This window comes from Balaenoptera musculus, chromosome 8, assembly GCF_009873245.2.
Source record: "Balaenoptera musculus isolate JJ_BM4_2016_0621 chromosome 8, mBalMus1.pri.v3, whole genome shotgun sequence".
NCBI classification, from domain to species: domain Eukaryota; kingdom Metazoa; phylum Chordata; class Mammalia; order Artiodactyla; family Balaenopteridae; genus Balaenoptera; species Balaenoptera musculus.
Genome location: NC_045792.1, coordinates 37,951,609 through 37,968,990, shown reverse-complemented (window position 1 = coordinate 37,968,990; position 17,382 = coordinate 37,951,609). Strand labels below are relative to the sequence as shown.

General features: G+C 45.2%; 1 protein-coding gene across 2 annotated transcripts in view; it reads left to right on the top strand.

Annotated features, from left to right (window-relative positions):
• AMOTL1 (angiomotin like 1) overlaps positions 1 to 17,382 on the top strand; it is a 167,788-nt gene that overhangs the window by 28,133 nt on the left and 122,273 nt on the right. For both annotated transcript variants that reach the window (XM_036859739.1, XM_036859740.1), the window contains one exon: positions 7,326 to 7,379. In XM_036859739.1, coding sequence (XP_036715634.1) covers positions 7,326 to 7,379 — 54 coding nt within the window. The remainder of the gene's footprint in view (positions 1 to 7,325; positions 7,380 to 17,382) is intronic.

The window sequence follows — 17,382 nt, the reverse complement described above, 5'->3', positions numbered from 1 at the left end:
AAGTTGAGCTTTGTGTCTATTTCTCTTGCATACAGGGTCGTAAAAAGATTAATACAAAAGAATCTGTTTTCCATGGTCTCCTATTGGCATTCGTTTTAACAAGTTTCATAAAGGTCATTTCTTTTTACAGAGGAGATACAGGCTAGGCAGGTTTGGAGACTTGTCAAGATTAATGGCAAAACTAAGGCCAGAACTCAGGCCTCTGATTCTCCTGCCAGCACCTAGGGTATGCTGACTGCTAAGGCCATAGCTTCTTGGAAAAACCATTTTAATGTGAAAACAGAGAGACTCTTGCGCACCAGGTAGACTCTATTTGCAGTGTCTGAAAGAAGCGATTCCCTCTCAGGCCTCTGTCCAGGATACTGGGGTGGAAAATGGGAGATCAGGATGGTCTCTGCATCTCAGCAGAAACTCAAATCCATCCTATGGATGTCTCTTGTAATGGTGTAGGCATAGATTTCAATGGCAGCAAATGTTTTTACCCTTAATCTTAACACAGGGTATTTTGTCTGATTTCACTCAATAGATCCAACTGAGTGTGAGCTGGAAATGTATGATTTTCCTCTGCAGGGACCTTTTTCTTTGTGTATTTTTGGAATGGTTTATTCTCATTCATGGCCACATACACCTTCTAGTTGCTTCTTGGCTCAGCCAGAGTTTATTTCCTTTGATATGATGTTGAGTGGGGCGTCTTTTAAATCTTCATCTCTATTCCATAGTTGGTAAAAGGAATCCTGGTTGCAGGGGGCTGGATAGATCCAAGTTGTTTATATATTTCATAAAATGTCTTGCTTTTGTTAGTAGCATCTACTTCATGGTATTTGAATTTTTCAGAGACCATATTTAGCATTTTTACCAAAATGAATCCTTGGCTTCCTGTCAGACTTAATATCATATCATCTCTTGGCTTGTATTGTTTCTGCTAAGAGTAATGATTTTTTTTTCAGGTGAGATATAGTGAACTATTCTTCCTATAGAGTCCATTTCTTTTTTCTGGACGTCATCAAACACTTAAAGCAGTTATCTGAGACTTGATTTTCATTTAAGGGAAACAAAGCAACTATATTTTCTTTCTCCCTTTCATCAAGGATTATAAAAAAAGTGGGGTTGTAGTAAAATAAAAGAATATTAAACCCTAGGAGAAGGTGAGATGTCCTTTGGGCCAATTCAGCCCTGGAGCTAATGCTGAGACCAATAAATGCAAAATTCTCTTTGATGAAACTATATGGGTGGGTGCATATATTTTCTTGCTGTCCTCTTTTGGCTCGTCCTGAGAGGATGCAGATAAGAGACAGGATAACAGGAGAGAGTCATGCCTTGCTTAGAGCAGACACAGACCCACTCTTCCCTCCTAAATCAGTCCTGCCCATGCTCCCCAGGGTGAGGAGGGGAAGAGGGGCAAGCATTGCTTCTCCACTCTGTTCTGCTGTTAACTAGCAGAGGGCCTCCAGGAGACGGAAGACTACCTGCAGAGAAGGTGAGCAAAGGGCGATGCCAGGGTAGAGAGGGAGGCAGAGGTAAGGCTTAGCTCGCTTCTTCCTGTCTTTCATGCTTGAGATTGGTGACTTCCCGGGGTAGATGTTGGGAGGGCTGTGCACAGATCCAAATGGCCTCTGGCTACCATTCTAACTTGTTGTTATGGCATCAGGGCAGCTTTTTCTTGTAAAGGAATTGATAACATCCCTTGGCTGAAAAAAAACTTCTCCCCATGTGGCATTTAGCCTTCACCCATCTCTTGCGGGAAGAAGCCACATCTGTATGAGACCCCATCTCCTCCTTTTCTCCACTGACCAAGGGGCTGTAGCCCCTGGGGGGCCTCCAGAGTCAAAGCAGCCCATATAAACCTGCCCTCTCTGTGGCCTTTCCTCCAAGCAGAACCTGCAGTCAAGGCAGGCCCTGACACTGCTGCAGCAGAGGCCAGCCAGGGGCTGATGGCACGCCCAGACTCCTGTGGGCCATGGTCCTGGTCCATAGCTTCAGTCCTGAACACTAAGCAGGATATTAGCAATGGCTGTTTTGCTAGAAACCCCTCTTCTAGCCACCTGAAAAGCATTTGGAGTGTGCTTTTAGCTCTAGAAATGGATCTAAGAATTCCTTTGATCCTAGGGTTATGTTCAATGTTGCTATGTGAGCATACTTCATTTACAGAGGAATGAGGGTTACGATTAAGTGAGTTTTCCAGATAACTGAAGTATAACTCTTTAAATGCCTAAATTTTGTTCAGGATTTTACTGTTTTGTAATAGTTGATAAAACTTTTTTCCTATGATTTTTTATAAACTTTCTTGCCCTACTAACCAGAAAATAGTCACACCTTAGTTTATGACTGGGGTTGGACCAAAATCTCATTTAGAAACGTATTGTCTTTCATTTAGAAGCCATAATATGATATCCAACTTGTTTCAACAATTCATAAACATATTTGAATATGCCTAAAAAATAATCTTTACTAGGGCACACAGGAAGGTGTGGATAGTGCTTCAGTTTGGGGATGGAGAGTCTGATAGGACAGGAGAGAGGACTTCCATTTTTCAGTTTATACCCATGGATACTAAATGTTTTTTCCTTCACCTTGAATATATATTATTTGCTTATCTAATAAAAATTAATTTAAAACATTTAGAATTATATATAATATAATATATATTATATAAGATTATTAATATTGATGAATAATATATTATTAACTTTATATATATAAAGAAATATTAAAGCTAGGGGTTGGGTTCCCAGGCTAGCTCCCAAAAGTCTGTTCAACTCATGATGTAGCGGGTAACAGCTAGAGTAGATATTAGACATCAGCCCCCTGTGTACTCTGTTTCTGTGGAAAACCTGAGTCCCAGAAATAGTTCACCCTGAGCCCCAGAAACACTTCCTTCTTGCTGCTTTCTCCCCACCTGTCCCACCTTCTAATAAATGCTGCCCTAGAAATAGGATCAGAGACTCCTTCCCTGTCTTCAGTGGCCACGGCAGCAGGAAGCCCATTCTCCTCCAAGGACAGTCAAAAGAGGGGACTCCAGGGACTTCCCTGGTGGCGCAGTGGTTAAGAATCCGCCTACTAATGCAGGGGACACGGGTCCGAGCCCTGGTCTGGGAAGATTCCACATGCCATGGAGCAACTAAGCCTGTGCGCCACAACTACTGAGCCTGTGCTCTAGAGCCCACAAGCCACAACTACTGAGCCCATGTGCTGCAACTACTGAAGCCCACGTGCCTAGAGCCCACTCTCCGCAACAAGAGAAGCCACCGCAATGAGAAGCCTGTGCACTGCAACGAAGAGTAGCCCCCACTCGCCGCAACTAGAGAAGAGCCGCGCACAGCAATGAAGACCCAATGCAGCCGAAAATAAATAAACAAAATAAATTAATTTATTTAAAAAAAAAAAAAAAGAGGGGACTCCAGCATGCCTAAGCCTTCTATGTGGGAGAGAAAGGCACTGTGCTTGGTCTGTCTCACACTTTTCCTGTTTGGCTTCTCCTGACAATACAATGAGATAAGTATTATTATCAGGAAACTGAGGCTTTGAGAGATCTAGTAACATACCTGTGATTTCTCCCCTAATAATTTGACAGCACTATTTCAACCTATAAGATTGCGCACTGTCCTTTATAACTCAGTGACCCTCCAGCAGAATCATTTCTTTATAAGAGGCCTATAAAAGTCAAGTGTGGGTAAGCACTTTGGACATTGCCTGAGGTTTAGTCCTTACTCTGAACCTATTAGAAGGTGAGCAACATGAGGGCAGGAACCTGTTCTGATCACTTTTGTATCTGCATTGCCTAGCACCATCCTGGAAGCATGGTATATTCCCCATAAATATTGTTTGCTTAACAAGAAACATTATTGTTTGCTCTGCTCTGCTTCCTAAGACAGAAAATTGGAATCATATAGTTTAGAAAAATTGTCAACAACAGATATTGAAAGAAGAAAAATATTTTCTCATTAACCTTCAGTTGATTAGGAAATTTAAATAACTAAAGTGCTGTAAGGAAAGATCTTGGCTTATGAGCCATCCATTTATAGGAACAAATTGAAGGGGAATCCACTGTGAGTTAGAACAGTTTGGCAGGCTCCAGAACCTAATCACCTGGTAGAATATTTGTAATGCTCTTCCTATGTGGGAATGCCTGGTCCCAACTCCACATAACCAACTTTCAAGGCACCTCTTAGAAAGCAAACTAAAAGATGGGGCAATGTACATAGCCTTTAATTTGAAGCATAATCTGTGGTTTAGTGATTCCTTTCAGTAACTCAAAATTGTTAAAGGAGAGAAAAGAGCCCATTTTTTCTCAGCTGTAAAGGCGCATGCCATCTAATAAGAACTAACATTTACTTGATTTTCACAATGTGACAGTCTCTCTAAATGCTGTAGTTTATTGCATTCTCGCCACAACCTTATGAATTAGATATGATTATTATCTCCGTTTTTATAGAAAACTAAGGTTAGCAGAAATTAAACTATTAGTTAATAGTGGAGCTGGTATTAGAACCAAGGTCTGGCTGACCCCAAAGCCCTCTGTAGACTCTCTCTTGGAATACAAAGACTAGTTGCCTCCTGATATGATGGGGAAATAGAGGAGACTGGTCCTGCAGACAGTCCCTCTGAGTTCACCCACTTATGGGTTCAGGGGTCAAAAGCTCCTATTCGGACCAAGAACTGACCGTTGGAATTTGGCAATGTCAAGGCCATTGCTGGGCTGCACTAATATCCACTTGAGGTTAATGGTTACAAATTGAAAACAAGACCAGTCAGCACGATGGTATGCTTCTCCAATGATGTTTCACTGGGTGCTGGCAGAGAGAAGATGAAGAATTAGATTTTATTAGGGTTATGGTTTTCCCAAGGACTTAATATGGGGGGTGGGGAGAAGGAGAAAGAGAGAGAGGGGTAGAGAGGGAGAGAAGGATTTGAAGGTGTATGTAAGAGAGAAATGATAATAATAAACCTAGAAACTAGGGTGGTTAAAAGAGGAAGGAAGGTCAAGAGGAAAGTGAGGAACAGAGATCATGATCAAAGATCATGGGATAAGTAAATTATAGGAGCTGTTGGGGTCAAGGAGACATTGGGTTAGGATAGCAGAAAGAATAAGCTGGAAAGGTAGGAGGTGGTGGTTGGAGAGTGGGATGCTTGGCGTTGAGATTACAGTTGGTGTCACTCTGAGAGCAGGGAGCTGGGATAGTTGGAGATCCAGGAAGGGAGAGGATGTTGAAGAGTTGAGAGACCAGCGTATGAGAAGAATCCATTAGGTAGAATTGGAAATAAGAATTATCATGGGAATGGTATTGGGGGAAGTGACAGTGACCCAGATGCCAATATCTTCAAGGAATGAGGTAGAATAACACAAGGGTCTGTAGATGGCTGCAGGGAGTAGAGGTGGTGGGCCATGTGGTCTCTTATTTTCAAGGAGAGTCAGGTTTCCATCAGAGCAAGGAATTGAAAGAAACATTCAGAGAAGAGGCTGAGGATATTGGGGATTGTGATGAACCATGAATTCCTGAGGGCAAATAGAGGTTTCTAGGAGGTGGGAGGGGATGGACTGATGCGTGCAAACATTCCCCCAAGCACATTCACTTCTTGGATTTGAGAGCTCAGATTGTCAGGAGTGGGGGAAAAAGAAGAGGATAGAGAGAAAGGCTAGGCAGCTCAAGAATGGTTACTTTGGGGAGTTCCCTGATGGCCTAGTGGTTAGGATTCTGGGCTTTCACTGCTGTGGCCCTGGTTCAATCCCTGCAGAAGAAGAAGAATGGTTACCTTGGTGAGGAAGAAGGACAGTCTCAACCTGGTCCCCAGCCATTCCTCTGTGAGCACTCTGGCCAAAGTGGCTTCTTTCTGTCCTCCATGGTAATTAGGGTAATTTGTAAACTGACAGTGGAAAACCCAGAGATGACTGAGAGTTTACAGAATGAGAAGACCTTGGCACCGATCCAGGAGCCCTCAGGCTGCTGCAGCTGGTGATCTGATCAGTCTGAGACTATACAAGGCCCCCAGGACATTGCCCAGACTGTTGACTCTCCAACTATCAGTGTCCAAGGACAGGGATGGAGAAGAGACAACCATTTTTCCATGTTTGCTCCTTCCTTCCTCTGGCTTTCTCCCAGCAGCTCTCTAGAGCACATCCCCATAGCCCAGGGCCCTCCCAGGCAAGCAGTCAGTCAGTCCTGGTGGAAAACACAAAATGCATCTTCAAAGGTTATTCAGGCCACTGACCCAAATAGGGAGATTCCCGCAATCTGACGTGAATTTCTTTAGGACCCTAACTTTCAGACCCTAACTTCTGTTCCTATATTCTGTATTTGAAACCGTTCAACAATAGAAGGACCACCGCTCTGCTCTCCCCACACACCACACACACACACACACACACACACAGACACCCATCACAGTTCTGTGCAGTCATCCATAAGTTACTTAACTTCTGAGCCCCAGTTTCCCTACCTGTGAAATGGAGACATATTGCCTTCCTTGCTCGAACCACGTAGTCTCTTAAGAGGAGGAAATATTGTTTGGAGTGGAGTTAGAATTCAGGTTCAAAAACAAGGAGATGGTTGGGAGTATTGAAAGCTCCTCTTTCCTTGCTGCAAGAAATATTCAAGCTCTGAAAATTCTGCCTCTCCCCATGAAAAGCACAGAAAAACGACTTCCCAAGCATTGGCGTAGGACAGACAGTACAAAAAAGCAGGGATTGTTTTAAAACTGGTTATGCTCTAATTTGTAATGAATGGTCGAAGAGGGTGGGGGTGGGGAAGCCACCCTCCAACCGGGAGTTGGGAGGCAGCGCGCGCGCCCCTGCCGAGCTTGACGGCCGCGGTCGCCTAGCAACGGGCGGCGGGGATGCGCGCGGGGCGCTCCATCGTGAGGGCGCGGGGAGCTCGCCGCCGCTGCTGCGCGCTCTCGGGTCTGCTGGACCCACCAGGAAACTTTGGGGCTCCTGGGCGCCGGGGCGTCGACGCTAGACCCAGCGGACGCCGCGATGCGCCCCGCGGGCTGAGGGCAGAGGATGACGTCGCGGCCCTGCGCGCCCGGCCGGGCGATCCGTGGGGTCGCACCCACGGAAAGTTGGCGCGCACCTGCCCACGCCCGGAAGACGCTTGGTCCCTGGGTGGAGCTGCCCCCCCTGCCAAGTTTCTTTGACAATTGCTTACCCCCAGTGGATGGGGCATCTGGGACCCCGCGTGGCCCCCGGTTCACGGATTCCGGTCGCTGCGGGAGAGAAACCCGCGCTTTTCTAAGAGACCTACGCGGTAACTGATGCTTAATCCATTAGCCCTGAATGGTTGCGATTCTATTTTTTTTTTTTTTTTTTTCTGCTTTTCTTCTTCCTCCAGACAGTGAGTTTGTGGAAGAAGCCTCATCCGCGCCCTACAGCCCCGAGGAGTTAGGTAAGTCTGCCCCTTTTGCTTTTTCTTCTCGAAATCCAGCCCGAGGACCGGGAATTTGGGGGGCGCCCGGGTCCAATCAGCCCGAGGGGCGGAGAGAAACGGCCAGGGAACACACTTCCCCAGCTGTACGTTCCCATCGCGGTGAGAACTGGCCTTTTCCTGGCGCGTGTGCTTTGGGGATGGCGGGGAAAGTGTCAACTGTGCCGTGTGTGTGTGTGTGTGTGTGTGTGTGTGTGTGTGTGTGTGTCCAGGTTCGTGGTGCTGCTCCCTGGAGCGCGGCACGACAAACTTCCCGACCTGGGGGCCTCTGCAACAGCCTGACTCATCCTGCCTGGAAGGATGCGGTGCGGGCTGGCTCAGTCTAGACAGCACCTGCCACAAGAATGACATCGTGTGGCTAGTTCCTAACCTGAATTTAATGAAGTCCAGGGCCAAAAACGTTCTGGTAATTAAATTTCAAGACTTGGGAGCTGCGTTCCTCCCTGATTTGTTTCTCCTTCAGGTGTCTGGGAATAGGGCATTTCATCTTCCTGTGCCTGTCGTTCTAAGTGTAGATTTGTGGTGGGTGAAGGCGACAGTCTTGTCAGAGACAGACTTCCTCCTGTGAAGAGAAGGAAATTTGCATTGTCGGGATCCCTCTAAGTATTCCTGCCACCCAGTCTCACTTGGTGGCTTCGTGGTTGATGGTTTTTTGTTTTCTGTTTTTTGTTTTTCTCATTCTAGGGTTTAGTTAAGCTGCTAACAATCTGGACTGTCAAGTCTATCCTTGCTGTTCTTTTATCACCAGCTTGCACATCTTGCCTGCCTTCCATGAAATGACAGCTGTTTAAAAATGTTTATCCACACTAAGGCTCTCAGCCTTGGGTACCGTGTGTCTGGTCAGCCTCTCCTCCTGGGCTGTATGTCCTCAGCAAGTCCCACACCACCTGAAGTAAAATTCCACCGCAGCAAGGACTTTCATCCTTTTCTAGGGGCCAGGTACCCAAAATAGGTCTGGATCAAGGATGGCGTTGTGAGGCAGGGAAGAGGACCTTGTTTTATTCAGAAGATGTGTTTCTGAAAAGTTGTGAGGCAATCACATCTCTGGAAATGGAATCATAAATTAAATGCATGAGCAAAACTAGCTTTTAAAGGTACACTATGGTGAGTCTTTTTATGAAATGAAAATGACATTTAAACCATAGCTTTGCATGAAGCAGTTTATTGAGAGAGCAGATTCTTGGTGATCTGCTCCACACGTGTTTAATTGTGTATTAATGAGACCAGAACTGGCGCCATTGCATTCACAGAATGGTTTATGTACCAGAAAGGCCCAGGTGATTGACTCTTTTTTATTTTCATCTCTTCCCTCCCCGCCCCCCAACAGACTGGACGGCCCAGCTGAGGTGCTGATCAGTAGGGGGAGCCCTTCTGATTAGCAGTAGAAAACTCAGAAAATAACCTTTTTTCTCTTCAGCCCTTCTGTGGGGAAGCCCAGTTTCTCAAGAGGAAATGAGAGTGTTATAGGAATCCTGGTCCCTCCTGGGCTCTGGGATGGCAGGATGATTGAGAACATAAAAGACATTTCAGAGTTTGAGACCAGGGTTCTGGCTGCTTCACCTTCCTTAGCAGATATGTTAACCAGTCTGTTTTCTCATCTTTGAAAAGCTGGGGTTGTGCCAGGTGGCCTCTAAGCATCATCCAGTTCCAGCCTCCTGAGACCGTAAGCCAAAGGAGGCCCATAGCTATCGGGTATTTATTATTTACATTCGGGTGCCATGCTGTTTGGGTGCGTGGTGGCTTCAGAGGGTTTTTCTCTTCCTGACAGAGCAGCTCATTGGATGAGACTGCATTGTTTCCATGCTATTCAGGTCAAAGAGGGAGCTGGCCTTTCTCCCTTGGAAAGAGTCGTGATACCTTTGGGTGCTTTTCTAAAACACACAGCAGGAAAGATGCCTCCTACAGCAGTTGATGAGCTTGTCCAGCAGCCATTCTTTCTGGAGCAGAGAAGAGCACAGATTCACCCCCTGGCCAGGATCTAAGGGAACTGGAGAAGAGGTGGAGGGAGGTCATAAACACTTAGTTTGAATTCTATCACTGCACTTACCTGTGACCTTGGGCAGGTGGCTAAACGGCTCTCAGCCTCAGTTATCTCTCAACCTAATTGGAGACCTTGCATGGCTGGGATCAATGGTGTGTGTAGGGTCCTAGCCCCATGGGTAGTATGTGCAGGTATTCAGGAAGTGCTTATTGCTGTTACTTTATTAGTAGTATTCATTTGAAAGACACTTATTTCCCGTGCATGATGGAATAGCTCTCATCAATTGTCCCAACCTATTAACTAAAACCATTTTCATTTCTAGAAATTTCTCTGCAACTTACCTAGTCTCCAAACACAGATTCTTAGGAATGGTGATCAGGTCGATTGAATTATTTAGTGATTTATTCTTGGAGCAGCGTGTGGAATGGTGTTCCATCTGGGGTCTTCGGTGACGATCCCACTACTTTCTTGTGGCATGTGGCATGAGAGGTAGTTTGGTTTTGCCTCCAAATTTTCATGTAAGTCTCCAAATGAACTATGACTTGCTCTTTGGGGGATTTATTCTCAGTGTTGTGGCAAGATCATGTAATGGACTTAAGTAACCAAAAAGGGGTTTTTGAAAAGAATGGAAAAAGGAGCCTATCTCTAGATGAATGCTGTATTGAAGGTGTCCTCTGATGGCGAGTCCAGAAATATGCCCTCTCTCCTGTGATGGTACCACTTTCTACACCTTTCCATAGTCTTTCTGTAGTCCCACCCATAGGTAGTAGTGATGGCCATCTGAGGGGGTGAGAAAGAATGCATGGAGAGTTGGGATGAACGCAGATGTGATCACGTCTGCCCGTCTAATAACCTTTATCAACTTCCCACTACCTGGAGGATAGACATTTGGTTAGCCATGGGAGGACCTCCATGATTTGCATTACCCCCAGCCACCATAACCTTCCAATTACATTGAACTATGGGACAGTCCTCTAAATGCAGCTCTCTTCCCGTTGCCTGCCTGCCTTTCCTCCCCCTTCTCTCTTCCTCCCCTGGCTGGCTCCTACCCTTCTTTCAACACTAAGCCCACGTGTCATGTACTCCTAGTGGTTCTTAACCCTAGACGTTAGAATCAGGGGAGCTATTAAAAGTCCTGAGACCAAGTCCTAACCAATGACATCAGAATCCCTGGAGTGTGGACCGAAGCATCAGTGTTTCATCAGTGTGTACTTTAAAAATTGGGTCTCAGTGATTCCAGTGTGTAGCCATGGTTGTTAGCTACCATACTAGGTTGTGGTCACCACACTTTTCTTTGCGAATCTAGCAGCCAGCCCAGTGCCTGGCACATGTAAGTCTTCAGTAAATGCTTGTTGAATGTGTGAGTGAGGGTCACCGCTGAGATGCTTTGTCTTTTCATGATTATATACTCCTAAGATTGGCCTCTCTGCTTGTCATAACAGTGCCTTGGGGCACTTGAATCCTTTGACCTTTGACCTATAGCTCTCTCCTTTGTTCATTCCTTAGGCTTAACCAGTTTATTTTCTTTCTTAAAAATTGAAATCCTAAAACCACTTTTTAGTATAGAAGTAACACATGCTTACTTTAGAAAATTTGAACATTAGAAAGAATAGGGGAAAAGTTCACTCCCTCACCATCCAAAAGCACACGGATGGGTCCTTGTTTCCATAACTTTTCCCAATTTGCTGCCCTTATGGGAGTTGCTTGACCCTCTGGCACACCTCATGGAGCTCAGTTGATGCTCTCTTTTGCTCAGACCCTGTGAACTTTCCTGAGTTCCAAAAGGAGTGCTCATGAGAATAGCATTCTTGGGAGAGAACAGGGCCAATGCCCCCAGGGCCACTGTACCACGAGAAAGGTTTTTCTTGTGCTATTCTTGCCTTCCTCATTCAAGCAGGATGTAGGGGCTTTATTAGAATAAATGATAACAGTTGTGTAGCTTCTTTAAAATAATGACTTAAATGTTTGCCAGCCCACCCCCTAGCCCTCCTAAAATAGGAGATGAGATTGCATTGTTGGATAAAAGTACTTATGTCTTTCAGAGAGCAGCAGCTGGTAAGTATAAAATTAGTCAGGATAGATAGGCTAACTGCTACAACAAACAAGCCCAAATGTCAGTGGCTTAACACCATAAAGGTGGTGTTTGTTGCTTGTGTTGTAGTCTGGTGTTGAGCTGTCGGAGGGCTCTGCTCCATGTGGTCATGGAGAGCCCCAGGCTCCTTCCCTGCCTTGGCTCCATCCTACCCTACAGCATCAGGTTCCTTCACTGGATCCTTTGAATCCATTTGGCAGACAAGTCAATAAGGTGAGCAAGACCCAGGTATGCTCACCGATGGTTGTCTCAGCCTGGAGGTAATACACTAACCTTTCCTCATATTCCAAAGGCGGAAGATAGTCCCATAACCTCATCCACATGGAAGGAGGCTGGGAAACGTAGTCTAGTAATGTGCCAGGAAGAAGAGGAGTGCACTTACATTGGGGATCACCAGCTGTCACATGCCTCTTATTGTTCTAACAATGACTGAGCTACATCCTGGTCTTTGTATTGTTTAGGATACTGGTTTGGCTGCTACAACCAAGGCTAAAATGACAGTGACTGAAACAAGAAACAAGTTAAATTCTTTTTCACTTGGAGCGTAAGCAATCCAGTGCTGATATGGTGGTTTCGTTGTCCTCTGATAGTTGCAAATGGAGCTTCCATGCAGTGGGCTAAGGTGGCTGCTTCAGATCCCACCATCACATCCGCATTCCAGTCTATAGGAAAGAGAGAAGGAAAGTGGAGGGCATAACCTAAAAGCTGCATGCATTATTTCACTTACATTCCTTTGGACTGAACTTTAGTCAGATGGCCATACCTAACTCCAGGAAGGCTGGGAAATCTGGGTGGGAGTAAGGTGGAGTCTATTACTGGAAGGATGATTGAGTAGGATACAGGGAGAAAGAGGTGCTGGATAACGAGTAATCTTTTCAACCAGTTCTAGGAAGCATGTCTTAGTGGTTAAGTGCATGGACTCGGAGTCGTACTCTGTGTATGGTTTGAATTTTGTCCCACCTCTTATTTGCTCTATGACCTTGGGCAAGTTACTTCATCTATATCTGTTTCCTAACCTGTAAAGTCATGTGGTGGCTCTTTTCTGATGTCCTTCCAGACCCACTCACCATCCTTCACTACCCTGGTCTGTGCCCTGGAAAACTTACCTTTTGGAATGTAGCCTCTGGCTTCTAGTTTGGCCAGTGAGAGGTACTGGCAGCATATGGGAGGGTGGAAACCAAGAGATGTCAGGGTACTTAGTCCCTTCCTGTCAGGCTGTGGGATAATGTGGCTGGATTAGTTTAGGCCACTGCTTCCTCTCTTACAGCATCAGATCGTGCTGGGTTCTGGAACCTCCCTTTCTGCTCCTCCATCCCGTTTTCCCTTAACCCTGCCCAACGCACTTTGATCAGCAGTCCCTTCATCAGACTCTCTTCAGTCACTTTTTTGAAGCATACCATCCATTTCCTGTTAGGACCCTAGCTGATATGATGGGGGTAATAATAGTATCAGCCTTAGACCATGGTGGTGAGGGCAAATGGGTTTTAGAAGGAACCCTTGAATGTCGTAACCATCGTTAAATGTTTACTATGTTTCACGTCCCTAGCCGAATGCTCCGATCCCTTCAGGCGTGGTCATACCTTCTGAAAGACCTGACTTTTGACGTATAAATGAAATAATATGGCCATTCATCTCCTCTTCCCCACCCCCTGTTAGGAGGATGCAGCAAGACCTAAGAGTAGTGAACAAATCTCTTCCTGCATCCAAAGTTTTCTTCCCTCCCATCATATGGGGGTGAATAAGGAGAAAGATCCCGGGCCTTTATTATTATTCACCTACTCTATGCTGGGCACTTTACAGGTGTAAACAGTCTACCCAGCTTCCCAGCTTGGGGTTTAAATCATGTCACCCACATTGATAGCCCCAAATATAATGATTTCCAAGGATTTGCCTGCCCATATTACTAACAAATCAAATCTTCCTCTAAGGCTACCCTCTAATTTTAGGCCCAAGAATTCTCAGGGGTGCTTGTTCGCATCCACAGCTTCAGTTCTGGCTGCTCTAGCCTCTTGCCAAGGGAGCTGGAATCCAGATACACCTTACTGAGGCCAGTGGACACCTGGGTAACTGCACCACGTCCTCTTTCTTCAGAAACCGGTGACCACACGACACAGCCATGGCTGCTGCTGTCCCTGCTTACACCAGAACCTGGAGGCTTGGTGTTCGCCTGCTGGGAGCCTGACTGATTTCCCAGTGTCCTGCCCTGTGCTGGCCGCAGAGTGGGCCCAGGGCCTTCTAATCACTACACAAGCCCAGACTCACCGACGGTCTGGGATCAGGTTGGCTACCTTCCCAGCTGTGAGCTGGTCTCTAAACGGCCAGGGCCATTCACCCCATCCCTGGATCCACCCCCAGATCTCTCCACCCTCAGAAGCCTATCTGTCCTGCCTTCTTCCTCCCCCAGCTCCGGGCATAGCTTCTGAGAGGGAGGGAGTTTTCACCCCAGTTTAACTTTTCCTCAGGATGATTGACAGTGGAAAATTCAATTCCCTGCACAGGAAACCTCACCCTACCACAGGGGTGTGGTCTGGCCTCCCAGCTCCAACAAAACAATCACAGAAAGGCTCACCATTGTTATAGTTTCCTAAACCTGGGCACTCAGTCTCTTCCACAGTTGATCTTGTTAAGTTTATCAGCTCATTTCCTCCTCAGAACAACTCAGTGAAGCAGAAGGAATTATTTTCACCTCATGGAGGAGGAAACAGAGGCTCAGAGGGGTTAATTTATCTGCCCAATGTCACACAGCTAGTTAAAGGTGAAACTTCCATTCAAAATATAATCTCTGGCGCCAGAGCCAATCTCAGTTTCTTGGAGAGGAGAATATACAAGTTGCCCTCCTCCCAGGCGGATTTGGTGGTGGGCTGAATGCTATAAATGATGCAAAAGGAACTAGCCCAGGGCCTGCCAGCACAGTATATGGCTGTTCGGTACGTTTTCTGTTGAATAAATGAATGAATAGTAGGTGCTCAAAGCCATATATATATATATTTTTTCTTTAGACCACCAAATAATGATTAATACGCTCCAAAGGAATTTTCCATAATGGGATCTGAAGCAACAACCAGAAAAGCTCTTCCTAGCTTCCTTCATTTAGTTCCTGCTCTGTATTACAGGGCCAAGTCCCTGGGACAGGAAACCTCTTATGGTTTCCTGATGGTACTGACGCCATTTCTAAAGGAAACTAGACCTTGGAAGCAGCACAGTTTGGGGCGGGACAGTGGCAGCCTGGAGGGGAATCTGAAAGCATAACTGAGGGCAGGTGGACTTGGGTCTGGGTGTAAAACTCAACCCAACTCCGCTAATGTTTGTTTATGAAGTGACACTACTCATTGCCCAGGAGGTAAGATTTTATTTCAGGGTGTTCTCCTTGGGAGGGAGAATGGAGTAGGAAGGGGAAAATGACAATCAATTCTGGGAGATAAAGGGTTATCTACCTTGGCTAAAAGAGCAAGGAAGGTGGTATGCAATAATGGGATAAAATACAGACAACACACACACGCGTGCACACACACACACACACACACACACACACACACAGAGGAAAATGGAAAGGGCATTTTCCTTGCCGAAGAGATGTTTTACTAGAAAAATATAGGACTGTGTCCAGTCATTCCTGAATGTTAAACACAAACCACCTAGAAACCGTGATATTTCATCAATTGTTAAGGACTTCCGGAGTCTAAAGAGTGTAAAATAACCAGCTTGATCTGTTCAAGAATGCTATGATTATGGTTTCTGGGTCACATTCTTACTGAATGATCTTTCTGGAATATGTCCCGTTGGTTTTGGTATTCTCAAATCAGTTGTGCCCATGGTGGGTGCATTAAAATGGCTTGCTGGGACTTGTCAGCTCTCACTGTCTCTCCTGGGTTACCCCTTCCCCTTTTCTCCTTTCTCCCCGCTTCTGGCTCCCTGTCTCCCCCGCCCCCAGCCCCCACCTCCGCCTCAGTTCCCCGCAGTCTGTCCCCTCCCCCTTTCCCCTATTGCTGCCTCCTTCCTGTTCCCATGTTAAGTTGGAATACAGACAGAAAAGGCAGTGCTTGCCTTGCTAGGGCCCTCTGCCAGAAAAACGGAACAGGTCAAATTATAAAAAAGGATTAAAAAAGAATGCTCTTTGGCAAAATGGGGGAAACAGATGTTCAGGGGTGGTTTTGCTGTCTCGGGCTGTCTGCCGCCTGCTGAAACACACTCCTTATAGGATAGCTAGATACAGACATTCATCGTCATGGCACACATGTGGTTGTTTTAATGTCAAATCTGTATCTATATATTTGTCTCTGCTTAATTCTCCTCTCTCTGTGAACTTTGTAGCCCCAAATCCAGAGTTGGCAAGATTACTGACCACCTGATAGAAAGATTTATTTTCAGCCTCTTCTCAGAGTGTTGTTTTTTTTTTTTTTTTGGCTAGGAAATTTTTATTTATTTTAAAAAAATTTATTGAAATATAAAGTTTTGTACAGCAAAGTGATTCAGTTATACTTTTATATATATATATATATATATATATATAATTTTTCAGATTATTTTCCCTTATAGATTATTACAAGATATTGAGTTCCCTGTGCTGTACAGTAGGTCCTTGTTGATTACCTATTTTATATATAGTAGTGTGTATATGTTAATCCCAAACTCCTAATTTATCCCTCCTCCCACTTTCCCCTTTGGTAACCACAAGTTTGTTTTACATGTCTGTGGGTCTATTTCTGTTTTGTAAATAAGTTCATTCGTATCATTTTTTTTTTTTAGATTCCACATATGAGTGATATCATATGATATTTGTCTTTCTCTGTCTGACTTACTTAGTATGATAATCTCTAGGTCCATCCATGTTGTTACAAATGGCATTATTTCATTCTTTTTTTAATGGCTGAGTAATATTCCATTGTATATATATACCACATCTTTATCCATTGATCAGTTGATAGACACTTGTGTTGCTTCCATGTCTTGGCTATTGTAAATAGTGCTGCAATAAACATTGGGGTGCATGTATTTTTTCTAATTATAGTTTTCTCTGGATATATGCCCAGGAGTGGGATTGCTGGATCATATGGTAACATTATTTTTGTTTTTTTAAGGAACCTCCATACTGTTTGCACCAATTTACATTCCCACCAACAGTGTAGGAGGGTTGCCTTTTCTCCACACCCTCAGAGGGCTTTTTTTTAAGACTACCAGGAAGAGTGGACACTGGAGCTGCTTTCAGGTCACTGTAAATATTTTATGGAAGCTTCAGGTTCTTAAGAAAATGGAGAAGGAACTTGTGGGTGCAGAACCTGGTCTGAAATGAACCCTACGGAAAGTTCATGGTTGAAGGTCTCCTGCTGGGACTTGTAACCTGCCAGAGGTCCTTTGCTTCTGTCTCCCAAAAGGCTTGCTATTTACTGGCTGTTGACCAAAGATAAAAGTCCATTACGTAGCCCCTGTGGTTGGCCAGCCAGAGAATTCAGACTATCTTCTTTAAAAAAATATTTCCCTTTTGGCTCTAAAAGCCATTTCCACCACAGACTCAAAAGAGGGATTCCAGATTCTGAACATTTGCTGTAGACTGAGGAGTGTGGCAGGCTGTTTCCGTGCCTGTCGGACCCTTGTGTGGGTTAACTTCACATACCCACCTGGTGCCTCCCCCTCTAGTGGTTCCCCCTTGTCGTGTAGGAGTGTAACGAGCATTCAGTGAGTTAGCACATCTAAAGCACTTAGAACAGTGCCTGACAGATGACCAGTGTTTAGTAAATGTTACCCGATTTTACTGCTTCCCTTTTTCTCCGCCTTCCTTCACGTCCCTCATCACTTTCAAGTATGTCTTCCTTCCCTGAGCTCCATTCTGTTTCTTCTCCCCTATTCTGTTCATCTAGTGACACTGAAAGAAAAGGGGAAAGAGAATCAATTAT